An 18,216-nucleotide genomic window follows, 5' to 3' on the forward strand; every position below is an offset into this window, starting at 1 on the left:
CTGTATGTTATCATACCTAGAGGAAAAAAAAATGATAATGCAAATCAAAATCAAAATAATATATTACAGAAATAGCGCACGGCACGGGGTGCGGTAGTGAGAGCGCAGTGAAAGCGAGGTTTCTTTAGGGCTCACACCCATAAATATTTCCCCATAAAATGTGTGTTAAAAATCAAATTTCAAAAAATTATATAAAATAGCTGGGAGAAATGAGGTGTTTCAACTTCACTAACCTGGATAAATGAGATATACCCTTTCATCCATCAAATTTTCAGGGTGGATTCTTCAGTCCAAATTCTGTCCAGGGGTCCGCAAAGCCAGACGACGAGTTCTTGTCACTCAAAAAATCACCCATTTTCCGTACACGTACCCAATGAAATATAGTCCCCTCAAATTCCACCAGAAAAGCTTTCATCTTCCAACCAAAATGCAATTTGTAGAGGAATTCATACTCAATATCTACAGCTATTCAGTTTTCTTTTTTTTTTTTTTTGCAAAACTACATCATTGATTTTTAATTATTTTTTTTCTTCATTTATTTTGGTATCTTTGGTACGAATTTGTGAAGGGGTCTGGGACATTCCATTGTATTTATGGGTGTGAGCCCTTTAGATTGGTGTCGCCTCTGCGTACGAGCCGCTATTCTTTTTTATAGGTGCACCATCTAAAGATACGGAGCGCACACTGCACTTGCATTTTCGCATGACAGAACAAGTGTGCTTTTTTTTCATTTGTAAAATAGCGAGTTTTGCTGAAAAACTCGGCAGTCAAACGTTAGATCCAATAAACGATGAATGATCGACAAACTTCAACGCGATATCACGAGAATGGTATGTCACTTATTTTTGCGCAACGTCTGCTCTCACGTGCAGTGGGCAATAAAAGAAAGCTGAATGTCATCACGTGAGGTGTTTTGACCAATTACCATGCTTGAAATAATACGGCTATTTTATTCAATTCTTTCTCTTCCCTTTCTTAGGCCAAGATGGAGTGTGAAAGTGACATCACAGCAGCTGGACTAGTGTGGCCCGAGGCACTCGATTGCGAATCGCTTCCATCCTTCAACCCTGACCAGAAGAACCCAAATAAGCAACGATGCGTCCACTATGAACCACCGAGACCAGGTAGGGCGCCGCTTGCGACAAACAAAGGGACAATCTAGGCATTGTCCCCCCCCCCCCCCCCCCCCCCCCAGTTATCTGCGGTCATCCCGCGAGACCGATCGACACCCACGAGTCATACGGTCCATTAGACCGACATAAAAAAACAAAAACAGGTCCATGAGCAATGATGAGTTATACATCACACGAGTTATACGGCTCACGAGTCTTACAGCCCATGAGTTCGACAATACGCAGAAAAGACTTACGAGACGGACACTATACGTTAATGAGGCTCACGAGACCGACACTAGGCAAAAAAGGCCCATGAGACCGACAGCATGAACCGCGCCATCTACATGTCAGTTACAAGTATTTACCTGCACATGGTGTGCCATGAAGGGGAAAATAACATACTGGCAGGTGCAATTTTGACACACTATCGAGCGAGAGATTGTAACTAATTGAACAGCTCTATCTATATCAGCGACATCAAGTATGTATTTCTACACGTGTGTCTTTTAGGGGGGCGTTCTGTCACGCTACGGGGAGCGATATTGTTACCGATTATTTTGAATGTTATTATTATTATTTTTTAATGGAATTGTACTCTGCATGGACCCCCCCCCCAAAAAAAAAGGATAATAATCTAATAAAAGAGGACAAGAACGATGTACAGTTCAATTTTAGATCTTTGATGATGCCATCATGCTATTTTTAACATGCTTTCCCAATTTCTAGCTAGAAGATGGACCGGATGTAGATTTTTTTTCTTTTCCTTTCTCGCTTCACTAGTTAATATAGTCCTTATTAGGTGTCTTACCTTATATCCTAATAGATACCTAATAGAATAAATACCCAATAGATATCCTGCTAAAACGTTGTAGAATAACCATTCTATGTTTGTAATTTCCTCTGCATGTAACTGTAATGTATGACATTCAATGGATGAAAACGCTTTATATCCCACCGATTCACCTCTATTTGTTGCTCGTGTTTGTCAAATTATTATACTCAACACGGTACATTTTTCTTGAAATAGAAAAAGCCGTTTTCATGGAAACATCTTCTTATTAGGAATCCTTAACGCCACCTTTGAATAGATGATTACTTTATTTTCTGTGAATTTATACTAAATCAACACCTTCGCAGATGACTACGCCCCTCCAGATTATGTAAAACAGATGTGCACTGCAACATTGACCATTTTGTGAAATATCTCCTTGTAAGCTTCATTTCACGGATGGCTATTTTCCTGATTTGTTGATCTGAATGTCCACATCATAATTATATATATATATTTTCAAAGTAAGCGTACATGTGTTTTGCGGAAAGAGATACGAAGGTGTTTTGGCATATTTTTTTCAAATTCATGTAGAAACATCTGATGCACACTTTTACTCAGTTTTGTTTATTCTTTCGCAAAGACACAGGCATGAAAACACAATTAAAGATCTTGAACATTTCGGGGGGGGGGGAGGGCAACGGACGGCTAACACCCTAGCAACTCTCCTTTTCCATCTCTCATATATTCCTTATGCCATTATCTGGACACCCCTGCCATACGATAAATTGGTCTGTAGGTGGCGCTGTTCATCCTGTCGGTCTCGTGGGCCTTCTTTGCCTAGTGTTGGTCTCTGAATTGAGCCTCTTTTGTGTAGTGTCGGTCTCGTGAGCTTTGTTTGCGTAGTGTCGGTCTCGTGAACCTTTAGTGCGTAGTGTCGAACTCATGGGCTGTATTTACTTAGTGTCGAACTCGTTGGCTATATAACTAGTGGGCTGTATGACTTGTGAGCTGTATGACTCATGGGCTGTATGACCTGTGAGGTGTGCCGTGGGCTGTATGACTCGTGGATGTCGGTCTCGTGACGTGCATCCAGTTATCTTTCATGAATTCGATATAAAATCATCAAGGGATAAAAAAACAATGCAAAGACCTCCCTCCCCCCAAAAAAAGAAAGATATAACAAAATAATAAAAGAACACAGAACATCAAGAAATGTTATCATCGATATCAAGTCATACTATAATATTTTATCGACCAGTAAAGATAAGGAAGATACACAAGGATACAAATTTTAGGTACATAAAGATAGCAAAGTTCGCGTGATACATAATGAAAAAAAAAGTAATCTACTCAAACAAACGGAATCTATCAATGGATTAGTTCCATCCACACAGAAGTTATTATAATCCCTTATCTAGTTCATAAAACCTATACCCCCTAAACCTATATTCCCTCAGCCCGGGACTCATATTTACAGTACTAAAATGGGTAAAAAGAGCTCCCCTCATTGATTCCAGTTGCATTCCTTCAGATCTATGTTGTACAATATAACTCTGTGTTCATTAAGATGATTGTTGCTGTTCTGTGCTCACACTTTTTGACGATGATGAAAAGGTGATTTAGGAATCAATCGACTTGACGAACAAGATGGTGCCATACCGGACTTACATTGTACATGTACACTGTGTGTAGCGTTATCTCGCACTCAAGCGAGCCTTCTACACAGAAGTAGTTAAGATTCAGTCCAAACGCACGCGTGCACCAATCAGACTCTCCACTCGACGAGCCCAATGATCACAGGCACCAATTTCTTTACTATTCAAACACTAATAGCATCTTTATTGGCGTTCTTCTTTAGCAGCATCGAGCTGGCATGTGTATGCATCGGCTGCACATAAGCGTGGTTCACTGCAAGTGAACAGAAAAAATACAATACAAATACATAATAACGTTTGCATTCTTTGTACTCTGTTACAATTCTTTGTTTCTTCTTCAATTCAACTAATTCTGTTACCTTATTCAACAGTGCACATACAATTTGCGCAGTATATACATAGCCTAAATACTCCTGGCTCAACTGAGTCAGTGTATTCTTTCACTAACATCGAAACTTGCAAGCTTCTTCCAGCATTGCATAAATTAGATAACAACTTCCACAGTACACTACATTTAGTGCAATAAAGAAGGAAATGGAGGATTAATTGGAAGAGAGAGAGAGAGAGAGAGAAGGCTGAAGCAAGGTACAGAATATAGGAGGAGAGGCAAAACTGTGATAAAACAAAGAGCCTGTTCGTTCAGACCTCTTTTCGTAGTGAGCTAATCCCTTCCTGCTCTGCTACAAACCCAAACATTGGAAGAGGCACATACAATCAAGATGCTCCTAAACAACTTCTGTAGGAGGTGCACTATTCCACATCACAGACCCGTAACACGATAGAAAGGTAAATTCGCCTTTTTCTTCACTACATCTGAGCTTATATGCTCATAGAAAATATACAGTGCATAATGAAGAATCATTTCATTATACCACAACTACGTCGTAAGTTAAATTGTAAGATATATGCCATCTACACAACTCCACAAGCAAAGTATGCTGCAACCGGGTCTGAAAAGCTAAACTAATCTCGATTTATGTACAGAGGGTTTTACTGCCTCTTGGCTGGACAATGGCATTGTCCACCTACACTGCCCCATACACCTGAACTTGTATCAAACTTTGGGCATCGTATTCTCTTTGTTCTTACAGCATGCTATATACAATACACTGTGACTCATACTGTCATGTTCACACACAAGGTTAAAAGCTGAGATTACAGCTAGGAGTTGTTCACACAGCACTTGTTATATACAATGTACTACACTCTGCTCCTGCAAGCCAATTCACATTTCATATAGTATCCGGAGCAAACTTACATCTACAGTAGGACACTTCATTGCAACAATATAAGACATAACATAGCTTTTGATTCTGCCTATATATCTGCAAACAGATATAGCAGCTAAATCACTCATATATTCAACCAATATTCACTAGAGAAAGCCTGAAAGAATCGTATCAATCTGCGAGATGTCTTTCTTCTTATTCTCTCCCCTGCTATGTATCCTTTCTGTGCATGAGGAACACAGATACTACAAACAGACAATAATACTGACTAAAATATAACATTTAATGTTTCGTGCAACTGCCTTTGATCAGCCACATCTCAAATATATAGAAATTTGGACAGAGTTATAACTTACCGACTGTTATCCGTCCCTGACTTCACAGACTTTTTCACTACACATCTCTGCTGGGGTGCAAGTGGTCCTTGCCTCACAAAGGATGATGTGCCAACTGCTGGTGTGGCACAATGTTACCCCTCTCCTCAGAGGGATTATCTAAGGGATTTGGGGGTGCCATACCTATTTAAACACAGTACTTTTCTTGAGGGCGACCAAGGGGTGGGACCCCTATTTGGTAACTGATTTACATGGAAATAATACTTCCTGCCGCTACACTGTGTATTCTTGAAAAACTTGAATTTAATGTAAAACGCCGACAGAAACAGCAGCGAACATTTGTGGAAAAGAAAGAAAGAAAGAAAGAAAGAAAGAAAGAAAGAAAGAAAGAAAGCATGAACATTGGACCAACAATTAAATGCACGAGACAGTACCGTATAAGAAACTGTGACATCTGTCTGTGGCACGTAAGGGGGAAAAAAGAGAAGAAAAAAAAAGGTAAAAGAGCTGGTCTGTGACTTTGCTAGCGTTACAGCAAGCATGTGATGGGATTGTCTCTTGACCTTTGGTATGCTTTGAGTGGCAATTGGCGCAGTAAACCTTATTATCATTGTGTACACTGTCACACTTATGTTGTATTAACACATTGCACAAACTTTCGAATCTTTTATGGCTGAATTATAACCAGGAAAAAGGGTGTAAGAACGGAAAAGTATAACACAAATGACTCCATTGAATCGTATGGGAACTGAGATGCGCGTGACACAAACTGGAAGCGACAATGGCACTTCAATTTTTTCAATTTCAATTTCAATTTTATTTCCATGAAGAATCTCACAGTGCATCTGTGACAGGGCTCTTCAACGTGTGCAGAAGTTTTCTGCGCATTAGTCTCGAATATTGCATGAGAGAACAACATCAACCACATTCTGTTGTCAAATAAACGGTATTCACCTGGTATTAATATGTTAGCAATATTTTAAATAATGTGTGATTCACCTTAAGTAGTGTAGTACAACAGTTGTAACATTTACTGTGATTTGATTTGAGCATTTTACAGCTATTGCTCAGACACTGTCAGAAGATACAGGGAAAATATTGATAACAAAATTGATATATTTATGAACCGACAATTCAATAAATGTTCAAGAATAATCTATGATAAGAAAGAGAGGGTGTGGTTACTGAAGGAGAATGTATACTGCTATTATCGTTTCGGCAAAAGCATAACGTAGTAAAGCAATCACTAATGCAAGACTGTCTCGATAACAAAGTGGCCATTTTGTGTTCAGCAAGAATGTTCCAATTGCATCAGTTGGATTGCGCGACACGCGATAATTGCTACCGGTATGTGTAGTGAGGTTGTCCTCCTCTCCTCCTCTGTAACTATGTACACTTTGTATATACACCTACACCGTCCCCTGTATACAGGTTGTACGGAATTACCGCAGCTGGTGTACACCGTGCCCTCCCCCCCCCCCTCAAAAAAAAAATACAATCGTCTTTGATAACGTTCAAAATGATTGAACAATCTGTTTGCATATACTTCAGGGAATGAAACTACAGCTTCTTAACTTTATTTTTCAGAAAACCCCATTTAATTTGGTTATTCATGAGTGGTCACGGAGAAATTCAGATCGTAGTAAAGCATGTCATGGATCCATTTCTTCCATGTTCAGCACTCGGATGCTCTTGGAACTGTGAACACAGTCGACAAAATTGGAGGGCAGAGATTCCTGACTTGCTCTAATATGGGCACTTGCCGGTAAAAAAACGTTTTGTGAAATAACGTCGATGACGAATTTGGTTCGTAAATGTAATCCAGTTGTTGGGTAAAGATTTGGAGGTTAAGGCCGCTATCAACGAGACGTCGTCATTTCACGTGGTAACAGTGACAGCTCGCCTCTCAGCCACGGGTGAAAAGCGGCTCGAACGAGTCCTGACTATGCTGTCCGTGGTTTCCGCGTTAATCAACTTGACCGGATTGAGTTGTTCATCCCAGAATTAAAAAAGAAAAGTATTTTGGGTATGGACGCAATAGTTAGTACTTTTTTTCCGGTGCATTTGTGTCAAGTAGGACTTCAAAATTACAATTGCTGGATGTTACGCCTTGATGCGATGTTCATACATCTCCTCGAAATACTTCATCGTTTCGTCTATCGCTTCGATGACGTCAGGTGTCATCTTCTCCCGGGGCACGGGCTTACTGGGCGGCAGGAAAGAAGAGCTCTGCATGGCGCGCCCGTAGAAGTCGATCATCTGCATGATCTGGTCGTCTGCGCACTGTGTCCACGTCTTGATGCTGTCCAGGGAGGCATCCCACTGTAGCAGGGACTCACTGAACGGAAGACCGACAAGCTCGCAGTACTTCCGCAGAATCCCCCGCGGGTTGTTCAGGAGATCGTCGGCGTCGATGACGATGGGGTTCGGCTCGATCTCCTCTCGGACGTACTTCCAGAGGTCGTAGACGTCCTTGATGTAGTAGCCAGGGTTCATGTGAATACAATCATGCATGAGATGGAACTTGTCCGGATCTGCCGCGTCACCGCTCAGCTGACCGTGGCTGAGTAAGTGTTTGTAATAAGAGTTTCGGAAGGAGTACAACGTACGTTCTGGAGTCCTGATCAGGAAGGTGTGGCGGTATCCGTCCGGCAAGTACCTTCTCGTCTTCGGGCTTACACCTAGGCACATGTCTTTGACGAAAACGTACTTTCCTTTTGCAGCTTCCAGCCGACCCTTCAATTTCGAGTATCTGTGTTAAAATATCATGTAAATTTAGCATCATGAAATATTTGGTCATATGTACAGCTTCATTTCGGCGCATCTCTAGGCGATTGTTAATGCTGTGTATGTGTACTTTTTTTTTCTATCGTACATTGAAATGCGAGTCATTTTAAAAGCGTTCCCGTTTTCTTTAAAATGAAAGTGTTTTCCTTCGTATTGTTAGAAGATGTAAAATGTGTTTAATTTTGTTTCACCTAATGTGCTCAGCAGACAAGTTGTATAATTAAAAAAAAAGAATTAACATCAACGAACTAAAGGCCTATGGCTTACTGTGTTACTTAGACACTGTACCTAGAGAAGTATAGTATCTGTACTACACACGCACAGGCACACACACAAACTCACACAGTAATAAAATAATGGTATCTATTATGATTTCAAACCTTTCTCATAATCAATTATTTCAGATTTTCCGACAGAATGTCGTCTTAGAAAATGATTATCGAACTTTACTTTTTGATTGAAAAGGGCAGCTTTTATGTTTTTCGCCATATACAGGCCCATCATTTTAAATTTACCTTGACTCTAACGTTAGAGACTCTATGTGATAGCGAAGTGCTTAAATTAGGTTTACGTAAGAAAACTGTATACAAAGTTGCTTCAGTTGCTGTCGAGGCTTCGACTGTAACGCTGTCCAGCAAGTCACTAATAAAGCAACGCCTTCCAACCTATTTGTACTACTTGAGCTCCTTTATAGTTCAGCACTGTCAGCCATATTGCAGTTCACACGTTGGTTTTTTTCTTTATTATAGTAATTATTATTCATATTTATTTATAATTGCGAGAAAATTGGTGCCGTCGCAACCCAGTTTCTTCTACTTTTATGTATACATTTAATGTTTTATACACGATCATAATACTCGTTTTGTATAGAAATGGCCATACATTATGTAATTATTTGATGCATGATCTTACACGATCCGCTCTGTGTAGACGTTCGAACCGGTCATCTTGCTGATTAGTTCGGTGGCTTTGGCGAAGATCTCTTCGTTACCTTCCAGCTCCATCGGTATGTCTTGTCCAGTCGCGTGCTTGAGCTCTTTCATTGTCAGGAAAGAGTAGACGAAAGGCTCGGACCAGACTACCATGCCGTCGATGAAGCTCATACATTTCGTCATTGCTGTCGAGACCGTCCGCGGACTGCACCAGAGAAATACACGGGCTCCCTTCTCGCTCTCGGCTGATAGATTCCCGTTGATATTCGCATTTTCATGTCCATTTGCCATTTTGACTATCTTCAATGTGTTCAACGCCCTTTTCGCTTCCTGCTCTTAGAGCGAGAAATAAGACTTTTATCCCCGATTTGTTTTTGGTATTCTTGCTGAAAATTCAAATTGTTTCCAATTTGCCACTTTGAGCACTTCGCCTGTACGCCCTGGGATCTTAACTTAGCAGTACGGGCTGAATAGGTGTGCAGCACTAATTATACCGTTCGTGGTACTTATCGAGCGCGTCAAGTACATTTGCCCCTTGATAACATGCATCAGAGTCCCCCCCCCCCCCCCCACGCAATGTTTGACCCGCCCCCTTATTACGGAGCAATGAAAAGACCTGTTTAATCATCGGTTACGTAATTCTTAATACTGTCCTTGTGTCCAGGTCAAAATGCTGTTCAAACAGCCAGATAACTGTTGGTGAAAAATGACAACTTGCAAGGCACGTTCACGTCTTAAAGTGTATGCAGCGCATGCGCATTGCGTTATAAAATGCATCCGGAATGGTATCTCCTGGAAGCAAGGATTGCTGTTTGGTGTCCGTAATGGTAAAAAGTTACAACTACCAGATGGACACGTAACAATAGCCACACTGATAAGACACATTGTACATTAAAAGTGAAATGCATATAATACACCTCGCTGTTTTAGTAGACATAACCTACAATTCCATGAAATCTTCGTTGTCATTTCAACGTAGATTCAAACCACGCATATAAAAAATAGTCAAAATACACAATTTATGCAGTTATGCAGTAAACGGTTATCTTGAAAACCCCATTGTTTGAAGGTGATGAAACAATTGTTTTTGTAAGTCTACTCTAAGACACTTCAGAATATGAATTAAAAAAAAAAGGAAGATGATAATATCACTGGAGATTTAGCAATCACCCGTGGGTACTGGACGGATGCTGGTGGCGTGATGGCATTTGTGTGAGAAGCGACAGGAAATACAATTTATTTTGTTTCCACTTTATATGACAATAATAACGCGTTCTGCTGGACGCAGTGGCCTCTTGATATCATATCGCATTCATTCATTCATTAGTCACTCACAACCAAAGAGGATTGAGCTGATAGCGCCAACTATCGACGAATAGTTGTTCCTATCATACCAGTCTGATAGAACTGATCAGTAAAAGAAGCCGAAGGAGATTATGGCAGCAACGTTCTGCTTGATCAAGAGGAAATCGCGATGGCCTGTCGCCAGCTATTGACGATAAGTTTACTACTAGTCTTATAACTGGCCGATAATAGAAGCGTAACTCGTTCATTATGGTAACGCAAGGAAAAAGATACATCTAGTAAGTATTACTCAAAGGGGTGGCGGAATTGGGGGAGGGGAGGCTAATGGGGAGGGGACGGGACGTTCCTTTGTCCCATATAGTTCGCGACGTGCAGAAAAAGCACCACTTCTGTACGATGAGATAGATGAAATACCACGTGCCCCTTTTGTTGGTCTAAGACACTGTCTTTTCAAAAGTATATCATTATTGTCCCTGGAAGTGATATTCCTTATTTCATATCCCCCTTTCTCCCGACGGGATTCGAAAGACAAACAGTAAATGAATTAGCACGTAAGCCCTATATACAGTGGACTCCCGTTATGACGAAGTCCTCGGGACCGGCAATCTTTCGTAATTTCGAAATTTCGTCGTAACCGAATATGTGATAAAGAACTAATAGTGGATAATTCGGCGGTCTGAATTTTTTACTGCGTTTTATAACCTGAATTTCGTTATAACCATGTTCATCATAATAACAGTGCACTGTACCAACATCGCTCTGTTTACACAGAACATTTCGGCGTGTAGGAGCTAAGGAAAGATGTGACTAAGACTATCAAATTCTAGAATATCGATCATTGAAACGGTTTCAATTGCAGTGGCCTCGATGCATTTTACTGCAATGTAGAATTCCAAAACTTTGCAGACCATCTAAAAGAAAGTTTGTGTGTGTGTGTGTGTGTGTGTGTGTGTGTTTGTTAAGGACAATATTGTTATACCAAACGTTGTAAACATATCTGTAGTTGGCATGTTTCTTCCTTCTACGTTTCAGGTGCCTTGTATTTGTATAAAGTACAGACTTTTCTTTCTCGATAATATCGATCGCGGAAAAGGCTAATCGTAATACTGTAAAAGTGGTTTCTTTCGCGGTGGTTTTATTTTCGCGCTTTTTACGCTTTGAGGTTGAACCGCGAATTTAACATCACGCGAAAATGTTTTGTACTCGTCGCTTGTTACAACGCCATCATTATCGACCGCGAATTTAAACATACGCGAAAGTTTCTGTACGCGAAAGAAACCATTTATACAGTATACAGTCAACATAACATAATGTAATAATAATGACGTGTTGAGGATAGGCATCCTAGGATCCTGCTTAACACTATACCAATAAAGTGATTATCGATTAACGATTATTCCCTATAGTAACTGTTCACCTTTAGTTCCCTATAAGTAACGTTCACCTTTGAGTAGAAGTGTTTGTTTTGTTTGTTTGTTCATTTTCCATCTGAGAAGATGGCTGGATAGCCCATATTCAGCTACGTTAAGCTGGTCTTCCATGGGGTCCAGTTGGATGTACCACTTCACCGGGTTAAACATCCTGCTCTTTGCGATGAATGAATGAAGCGGGATCTTTAACGATGAGTTGTGACTCTCTCACACACGGGACCTCCATTTTGTGTCCTATCCGAGGGACAGAGTGTTTTGCCTCTTGGTAGAGGGGACGGTATGCTTACACACAACATTGCTCAGTCCAGACTTGGATTCGTGGGACAGACTCAGACTCGTGTAGGTGGGACAATAAAGTTGACAGAAGATGGTGGTGGTGATGATGATGTTGTTTGTTTTAATCCAACGAATCTTTGTATCGGAGAATATCTCAGTATGTCTTTTTTTTCGCAAAAAGTATTGCAATTATTTTAAGGTTTTTACCATTTTATTGTGAACGGATCTAAACACTGGGGCTAATTTTGTTAATGGGATATATCTACCTGGTATTTTAGTATCAATAAAGGTCGTTTATACTCTGTACAGAGATCGTTGCTTCATGTAATAGCAAAAATTCTGCTATTCATGGAATTAGTTTTCGGGTTTAAAAGGTGAAAAAAAGTCTTAAGGTAAATGATATATACCCCTTTTTGTTAGAGATACCGCATCAATTAGTAGATGGAAGTGTTGTTTGAATTTGTTTGTTGTTGTTTTTTTTTGCACACAACTGTGACATTAACTTCATGATGAAAATACCATGAACACTTTTGGTAAATTAGTTGAGGTTAAAGCATAATCTTTTCTTAAGATACGGAGGTACGGGATAAATTGATTATAAGATTTTTTTCAGTGAAATGAAAAGATTGTTAACATGCTTGGCCCTGAAGAATTCAATTTTGTAGGTAATACAGGGCCTTCATTAAAGTTTCTTTTTGTATGGAATGGGAACAATGAAATAAAAAGAAATGTTACGAAATGCTTCTGATTTATGCTAGACCGATTTGGATTTTGGATTTTCAATAATTTCTCCTTATACTCTGTTAAGGCTAACAGTGGGTTATCATTTTATTATCTTGGAGGGATATATAGTTATATGATTATGTTCTGGAGGAAAGTTTATTCCATGCGTAAATTACCTCACTCGTATTGCATGGTGATAGTTAATTCAAATAAAGTAGTTTTGTTTTTGCTTTGTTCATAGGATCAAATGAGGTTAATACGTCCATTTTTGCAATTCCTTTAGAATATTTCTTTGACATGGGAAGGTCTTAAAAATGAATTTTGGAGGGATATCAATTTAAATTTGGAATTTTTCTTTTAGTTGAAAAGTTAATACACTGTCTTATGTTACTTCGAAAGAATTAATATTGGTCCGCTAGGTATGAAAATATCCAATAGCAGCTATAATTACTCTGAAATTATATTCATTTTCGATATTTCATTATTCTAATCTCGTTTTATTTCGTTTCTAACACATGATTACAACATTGTGATACACATAATAACACAACAATACAATGAAAAACAATATGAATAGTGATACAGTATATATGAAGTTCCGGACAAATATTGAAAAAAGGATGTTGGAAATGGAGGGGACTGCTAAAAAGCAGAACTTGTAGTTTGCAGTCCCCCTGTTAAAAGAATATCTAGTAAAAAAACTGAGAAAACAAGGTGAAAACCCCTCGGACAGAGAACAAGTGCGCACAAACACATTCAAACAGAACAAGATTGGAAGAAAGAGGAACGGTAAGTAGTCATGGTAGGGGTGTACAGATATAATGAATGACAGGAAGACACATATTTATAAGCCCGAAATAGAAAATTGCATTTAAAAAGCAGTTTATGGGAATTATATGAGTTTATGATAAATATACACTATGAAACATATATTCATCTAAATTCTTCACAAGTATGTTCGTTTCGTGCTAAAATGTAGAGACCTATATGAGCATTTTTTTTTTCTCTCGTGAAAAAAAAAATCATACCAGTCCTCCGGAGGGATTATGATTTATGCAGTGTATTGCTTATCAGAATATTAATTGGGAAAGCATTTATATCGATACTAAACTCTAAAATTGATGAGGATTGGGACAATTGATTGACAAGCAGAAACTATGCCCCTAGCGCATCAATATTTCAAACGCAGATTGCGGAAAAATGAATGAAAATCAAATTAAGTGAATTCAATCAGTTGCGATTTATGCTGTACGGCAGCTGACACCATTCTTACCTATCTAGTACTCCATAAGACTCTTGTGTGCTAGTATCTAATCTGTCAAAATACACATTTTGAAAAAAACAAAAACAAATTGAAAAGCTCTCGCTTCTTTGTCAACAACAGCAAAAAAGAAAACCAGAAAAAGCGAACGTCTTTAAGCCACTCGAGAAATTCAGGAAAAATGTAAGCCCATATGTACGAGTGATCTTAAAGTAGTTTACAGGTCATTTTTATTCTGAAGAAAAACAATGTCACTACAGGTCACATCGGCAAACACTAAACATATTTGACTTGCTGATGTGCCAGATCCATCTAGACTGAAATTTGGACTATACGTATCTCGATGGGCTATCAAAAGTACATAAAGAATCAATTGAATATTGCAATAGGAAATCAGTGTCATAGAATTTTAGGAGCTTCTTTTAACTGTACAGGCTTTGAGGTAAACTCATTTCTTTTTAATCTTTCAAAAGCAGTTAAAATCTAGTGATTGATTGCAACCTGTCACGATAATCATCACGTGACATTTCGCAATGACGTCACACGATTCGTGCATCGAATTTCTTTTCACATGTTTCTATGGTGATTTTGTAGACGGCCATGATTCCTTGTTTAAGTGCAGCTCGACGTTTAATATTCATCATGGTGTAATGCGATGTTCGTACATCTCCTGATAATACTTCATGGTCTCCTCGATACCCTCAATGACGTCGGACGTCATCTTCTCTCGAGGTACAGGGTCGCTGGGTGGTATGAAGGAAGAGCTGTACACCGCGCGTCCGTAGAAGTCGGCCATCTTGAAGATCATGTCGTCGGCACACTGTTTCCACGTGTTAAAGATATCCAGGGAGGCATCCCACTGGAGCAGGGACTCACTGTACGGAAGACCGATGAGCTCACAGTACTTCTGGAGCATCACTCGCGGGTTGGTCAGGAGATCGTCGGTGTCGATCACGATGGGGTTCGGATCGATTTGCTCGCGGACGTAGTTCCACATGTCGTAGACATCTTTGACGTAGTAGCCAGGACCCATGTGGAAGCAGTCGCGTTTGAGGTTGAACGCCTTCGTTGCGCTTTCCGATAAAATACCCCGCTCGCGAAAGTGGTTGAAATAGGCGTTTCGGAACGAGTAGACTGTGCGCTCAGGCGATCTGATGAGGAAGGTATGGCGGTAGCCCCTGGGCAGGTAGCTTCGGGTTTCCTCGTCCACACCAAAGCCCATGTCCTTGACGAATATATACTTTCCTAGCCTTGACTCCAGCTGTTTTTTCACATTCGCGTATCTGAAAACAGCATCACGGAAAAGGAATGATAAAAGTCAATGTAAATTCAAAAAATAACGTAAAAAGAAGCTTTGGAAAGCTTCTATTATTTATAAGTTACTTCGTTTACGCGTAACAGCTTTTATCTCTGTGGATTGGAGTGTGGTTGACATAAGCCTATATACAACAACAAATCCTGTCGCTTGCTTTTCTCCGATAATGGTCTTTCATGGTGAATTATAGGCCTAAAGTAGTTTGTAAATATATGTTCTACTTCTAGTCACTAGGTAAACTTCACCATCGACTACAGTAGAAATGTAATGTTCTGAGACACAAAAATTAATAATGAAGTTCTTTGTGGCGAGTCTACACATCTGTTTTTTTTTTTTTTAAACACGCACACCCTCACACATATTATACAGACATATAAGTGTTGACGGGTCTAGGACAATTACTCCCTACGTAATAACCCCATACCCTTCCCCTGACCCTAGCCCTAATTCTAATCCTGAACCTAATTCGAACCCTAACCCAAACTCTAACCCTAAACCAAATCCTAACCCTAATCTATACTCTAACCTTAAAACTAACAAGTATTCAACAGGGGTTAATTTGCCCTCGGGGGTAATTGCCCTGATACGGTGTTGACACACGTACATAAAGGGTTGTCATCTACATAAGTATATCACTCATTCTTACGCAATTCGGTCGGTCTGGATGTTGGTGCCTGTCATCTTCCACATTAGTTCGGTCGCCTTCGCGAAGATCTCCTCGTTTCCGTCTAGCTCCATAGGGATGTCTTGTCCCATTGCGTGCTTTACTTCCAACGCAGTCAGTTTGCAGTAGACGTAGGGCTCGAACCAGACTTCCATTCCGTTGATGAAGCTCAAACATTTTGTCAACGCCGTGGAGACGGTGCGAGGAATACACCAGAGGAATACGCGCGCTCCTTCCTCTTCTCCCGCGGCCGCCGAGGCTATCGAGTCGGTCGTCCCCGTCTGGGTGGTCATCCGCCATTTTGCAATCTATAGGCTGCCTTACTTCCTTGCTACTTTCCCTCTTCAAAGCCACGATTTGAAATGACGAAAAAACTGAACTTGTATATCCTTTATATTACTTTGACAAATATCTAGTCTCAACAAGATTCTTTTAAGAAAAACAAAGAAAGGTCTGAATAAGCAGTCACAGATTTTGCTCGCGGCCGTGTGTTGGGTCCTCGTATAAAGTTCTGAAGTAGTGATTTGGCACATCAAACACTTTTAGCAGTGAACCTTTTCCCGTTGCAGTTGTCACGTACACATTGTATGAATAACTTCTCTGAGATTTATGTCCACGAGCACTGAGGACAGAACAGTTCACACTTTGTAAATGAAATCCCTTCTGTTGAGAACAAAAAAACAATCTTGAAAAATAAGGGTCTTTCAGATCAGGCGCCAACTTTGAGAAAGAAACCTAACTCCTCGCGTACAAAATGATCGTTTCATTGCTGAAATGTTCACGACTGTACATAAAATGTATGATGCATACATATAAATATAACAAAACTGTGTAATACTTATACTGCAAATATATAACTTTTTGTACATATAGAGTAAAATGCATATAAGTATAATAATAGAATTCCGACACATTGCTACGATGCGGGTATGTGTATGACGTGGACGTATGCGGGTATGTGTTTGCGCATTTAGTGTCTGTGTGTGTATTTAAGTGTATGGTTTTGCGTGTTTGCAGCAATGACATTGCTGAATTGCTCCCATTTGTACATGAAAGACATGCATACATAAAATGTAACAAAATAACCTACTACAAATAACCATAATCGCAACTCGCATCAAGGTAAACTTGAGATTCCGAAATGCAATACAGTACGGAATTTTACAGGCGATCACTTGTACGCTCAGCAGTATCTTACTGGAATGATTTGCCATTAGAGACACGCTGTTCCCCTGACTTAGGATTGTTTAAAAGTAGATTATGATATGTGTGCTTTTTATATCAAGAGATATATTTTACTCAATGACTAATACCCACACAGTTATATAAGTTATGTAGATTGTGCAATAGATGTTATTGTTCATTGTTTTTCCCCAAATAATCACGGTGTTGTTTTTTTTTGTATATTTAGAAGCTGTTGTAGTATTTACATGTCTATGAAGCTGTTGTATCAGCGTTATAGTATGTTTGATTTCCGATTGTATTTAAATGTATCTATTTTTTCTTCTTTTTTTGTTGTTGCTAGTAACTGTAATTCTGTAATGTTTTATGTGTTGTGCTTTAAAGGGCCGCGATGGACACCAGCCAATGACTTGGGCCACCGTTTTAAAAGATGTGAAATGAATATATAAATAAATAAATAAATAAATAGATAGATAGATAGATAAACACAAAAACATTTCCATGTATAAAGTGATCAGACATAAATTCCAACTCTTAACACGAGGAAATGACCTCTTACTGTATTTCAAACATGTGTTGAGGTGTTTGAGGGATGTGTCTGTGAACTGGCAGCATATGTGTGAATAATGTGTGTGGATGCGGGTGTGTGCATAATTATGTATGGGTATATGTGTGTGTCCATAAGTGTGTGTGTGTATTTAAATGAACGGTTTTGCATGTTTTCTACACAGCAATGAAATTGCTGGATTGCCCCCAATTGTACATGAAGGGTATGCATTCATATAAGATATAACAACATTGTCTATTGTTGTACTACAAATATATCACAAAAAACCCCACCAACAGATATTGCTCATATAGAATGGAACTGCTTAAAAAATATATTACAATTCCAATTTTTACCACGAAGAGATTACCTCTTGGTGTATTACGAACGTTCTGTTGAAGTGCTTGCAGAGGCATAAAATACATGTACACGTATGATATGTGCCTGGGAGCATGTGTGTGTGTGTGTGTGTGTGTGTGTGTGTGTGTATGTTGTGTTTATGTGTGGATAAAGTTGCTGTCATGAGAGCTGTGACAGCAGGCTGAGTTTTCGCTACACGACGGGAAGACCAAGAATACGCGGAAGCAATCAGCAGTGACAGTCCCCATACTCGGAACCCCGTCCCCATATATCTTTGAAGTTTCGCTGGCTGGCTCACTCTTGCCCAGCCTCGGGTACGACCGCTATT

The 18,216-nt window shown here is 39.6% G+C and overlaps 3 protein-coding genes across 3 annotated transcripts in view; 1 reads left to right on the plus strand and 2 right to left on the minus strand.

Annotated features, from left to right (window-relative positions):
* Positions 1–985: 985 nt before the first annotated feature.
* LOC139710586 (roundabout homolog 2-like) overlaps positions 986–18,216 on the plus strand; it is a 60,886-nt gene continuing 43,655 nt past the window's right edge. The window contains exon 1 of the mRNA XM_071622512.1: positions 986–1,124. Within this exon, the coding sequence (XP_071478613.1) occupies positions 986–1,124 (139 nt within the window). The remainder of the gene's footprint in view (positions 1,125–18,216) is intronic.
* On the minus strand, positions 7,210–9,116 carry LOC139710584 (uncharacterized). Its single transcript, XM_071622507.1, has 2 exons — positions 8,806–9,116; positions 7,210–7,858 (listed from the first exon to the last, which is right to left on the minus strand). Exons 1-2 carry the CDS (start codon positions 9,114–9,116, stop codon positions 7,210–7,212), a joined length of 960 nt encoding a protein of 319 aa, XP_071478608.1.
* On the minus strand, positions 14,461–16,437 carry LOC139710588 (uncharacterized). Its single transcript, XM_071622513.1, has 2 exons — positions 15,782–16,437; positions 14,461–15,103 (listed from the first exon to the last, which is right to left on the minus strand). Exons 1-2 carry the CDS (start codon positions 16,090–16,092, stop codon positions 14,461–14,463), a joined length of 954 nt encoding a protein of 317 aa, XP_071478614.1. The 5' UTR covers positions 16,093–16,437.

This window comes from Diadema antillarum, unplaced genomic scaffold (genome assembly GCF_040938485.1).
Source record: "Diadema antillarum isolate AM-2024a unplaced genomic scaffold, OU_Dant_1.0 seq00001546_RagTag, whole genome shotgun sequence".
Lineage (NCBI taxonomy): Eukaryota > Metazoa > Echinodermata > Echinoidea > Diadematoida > Diadematidae > Diadema > Diadema antillarum.

Excerpts from the sequence above, each read along its gene's own strand:
- LOC139710588 (XM_071622513.1), bottom strand. The coding sequence starts at position 16,092 with ATGACCACCCAGACGGGGACGACCGACTCGATAGCCTCGGCGGCCGCG. Across the intron at positions 15,104-15,781 it reads ATCCAGACCGACCGAATTGC|ATACGCGAATGTGAAAAAAC; the intron begins GTAAGAATGAGT and ends TGCTGTTTTCAG.
- LOC139710584 (XM_071622507.1), bottom strand. The coding sequence starts at position 9,116 with ATGGCAAATGGACATGAAAATGCGAATATCAACGGGAATCTATCAGCC. Across the intron at positions 7,859-8,805 it reads GTCTACACAGAGCGGATCGT|ATACTCGAAATTGAAGGGTC; the intron begins GTAAGATCATGC and ends ATTTTAACACAG.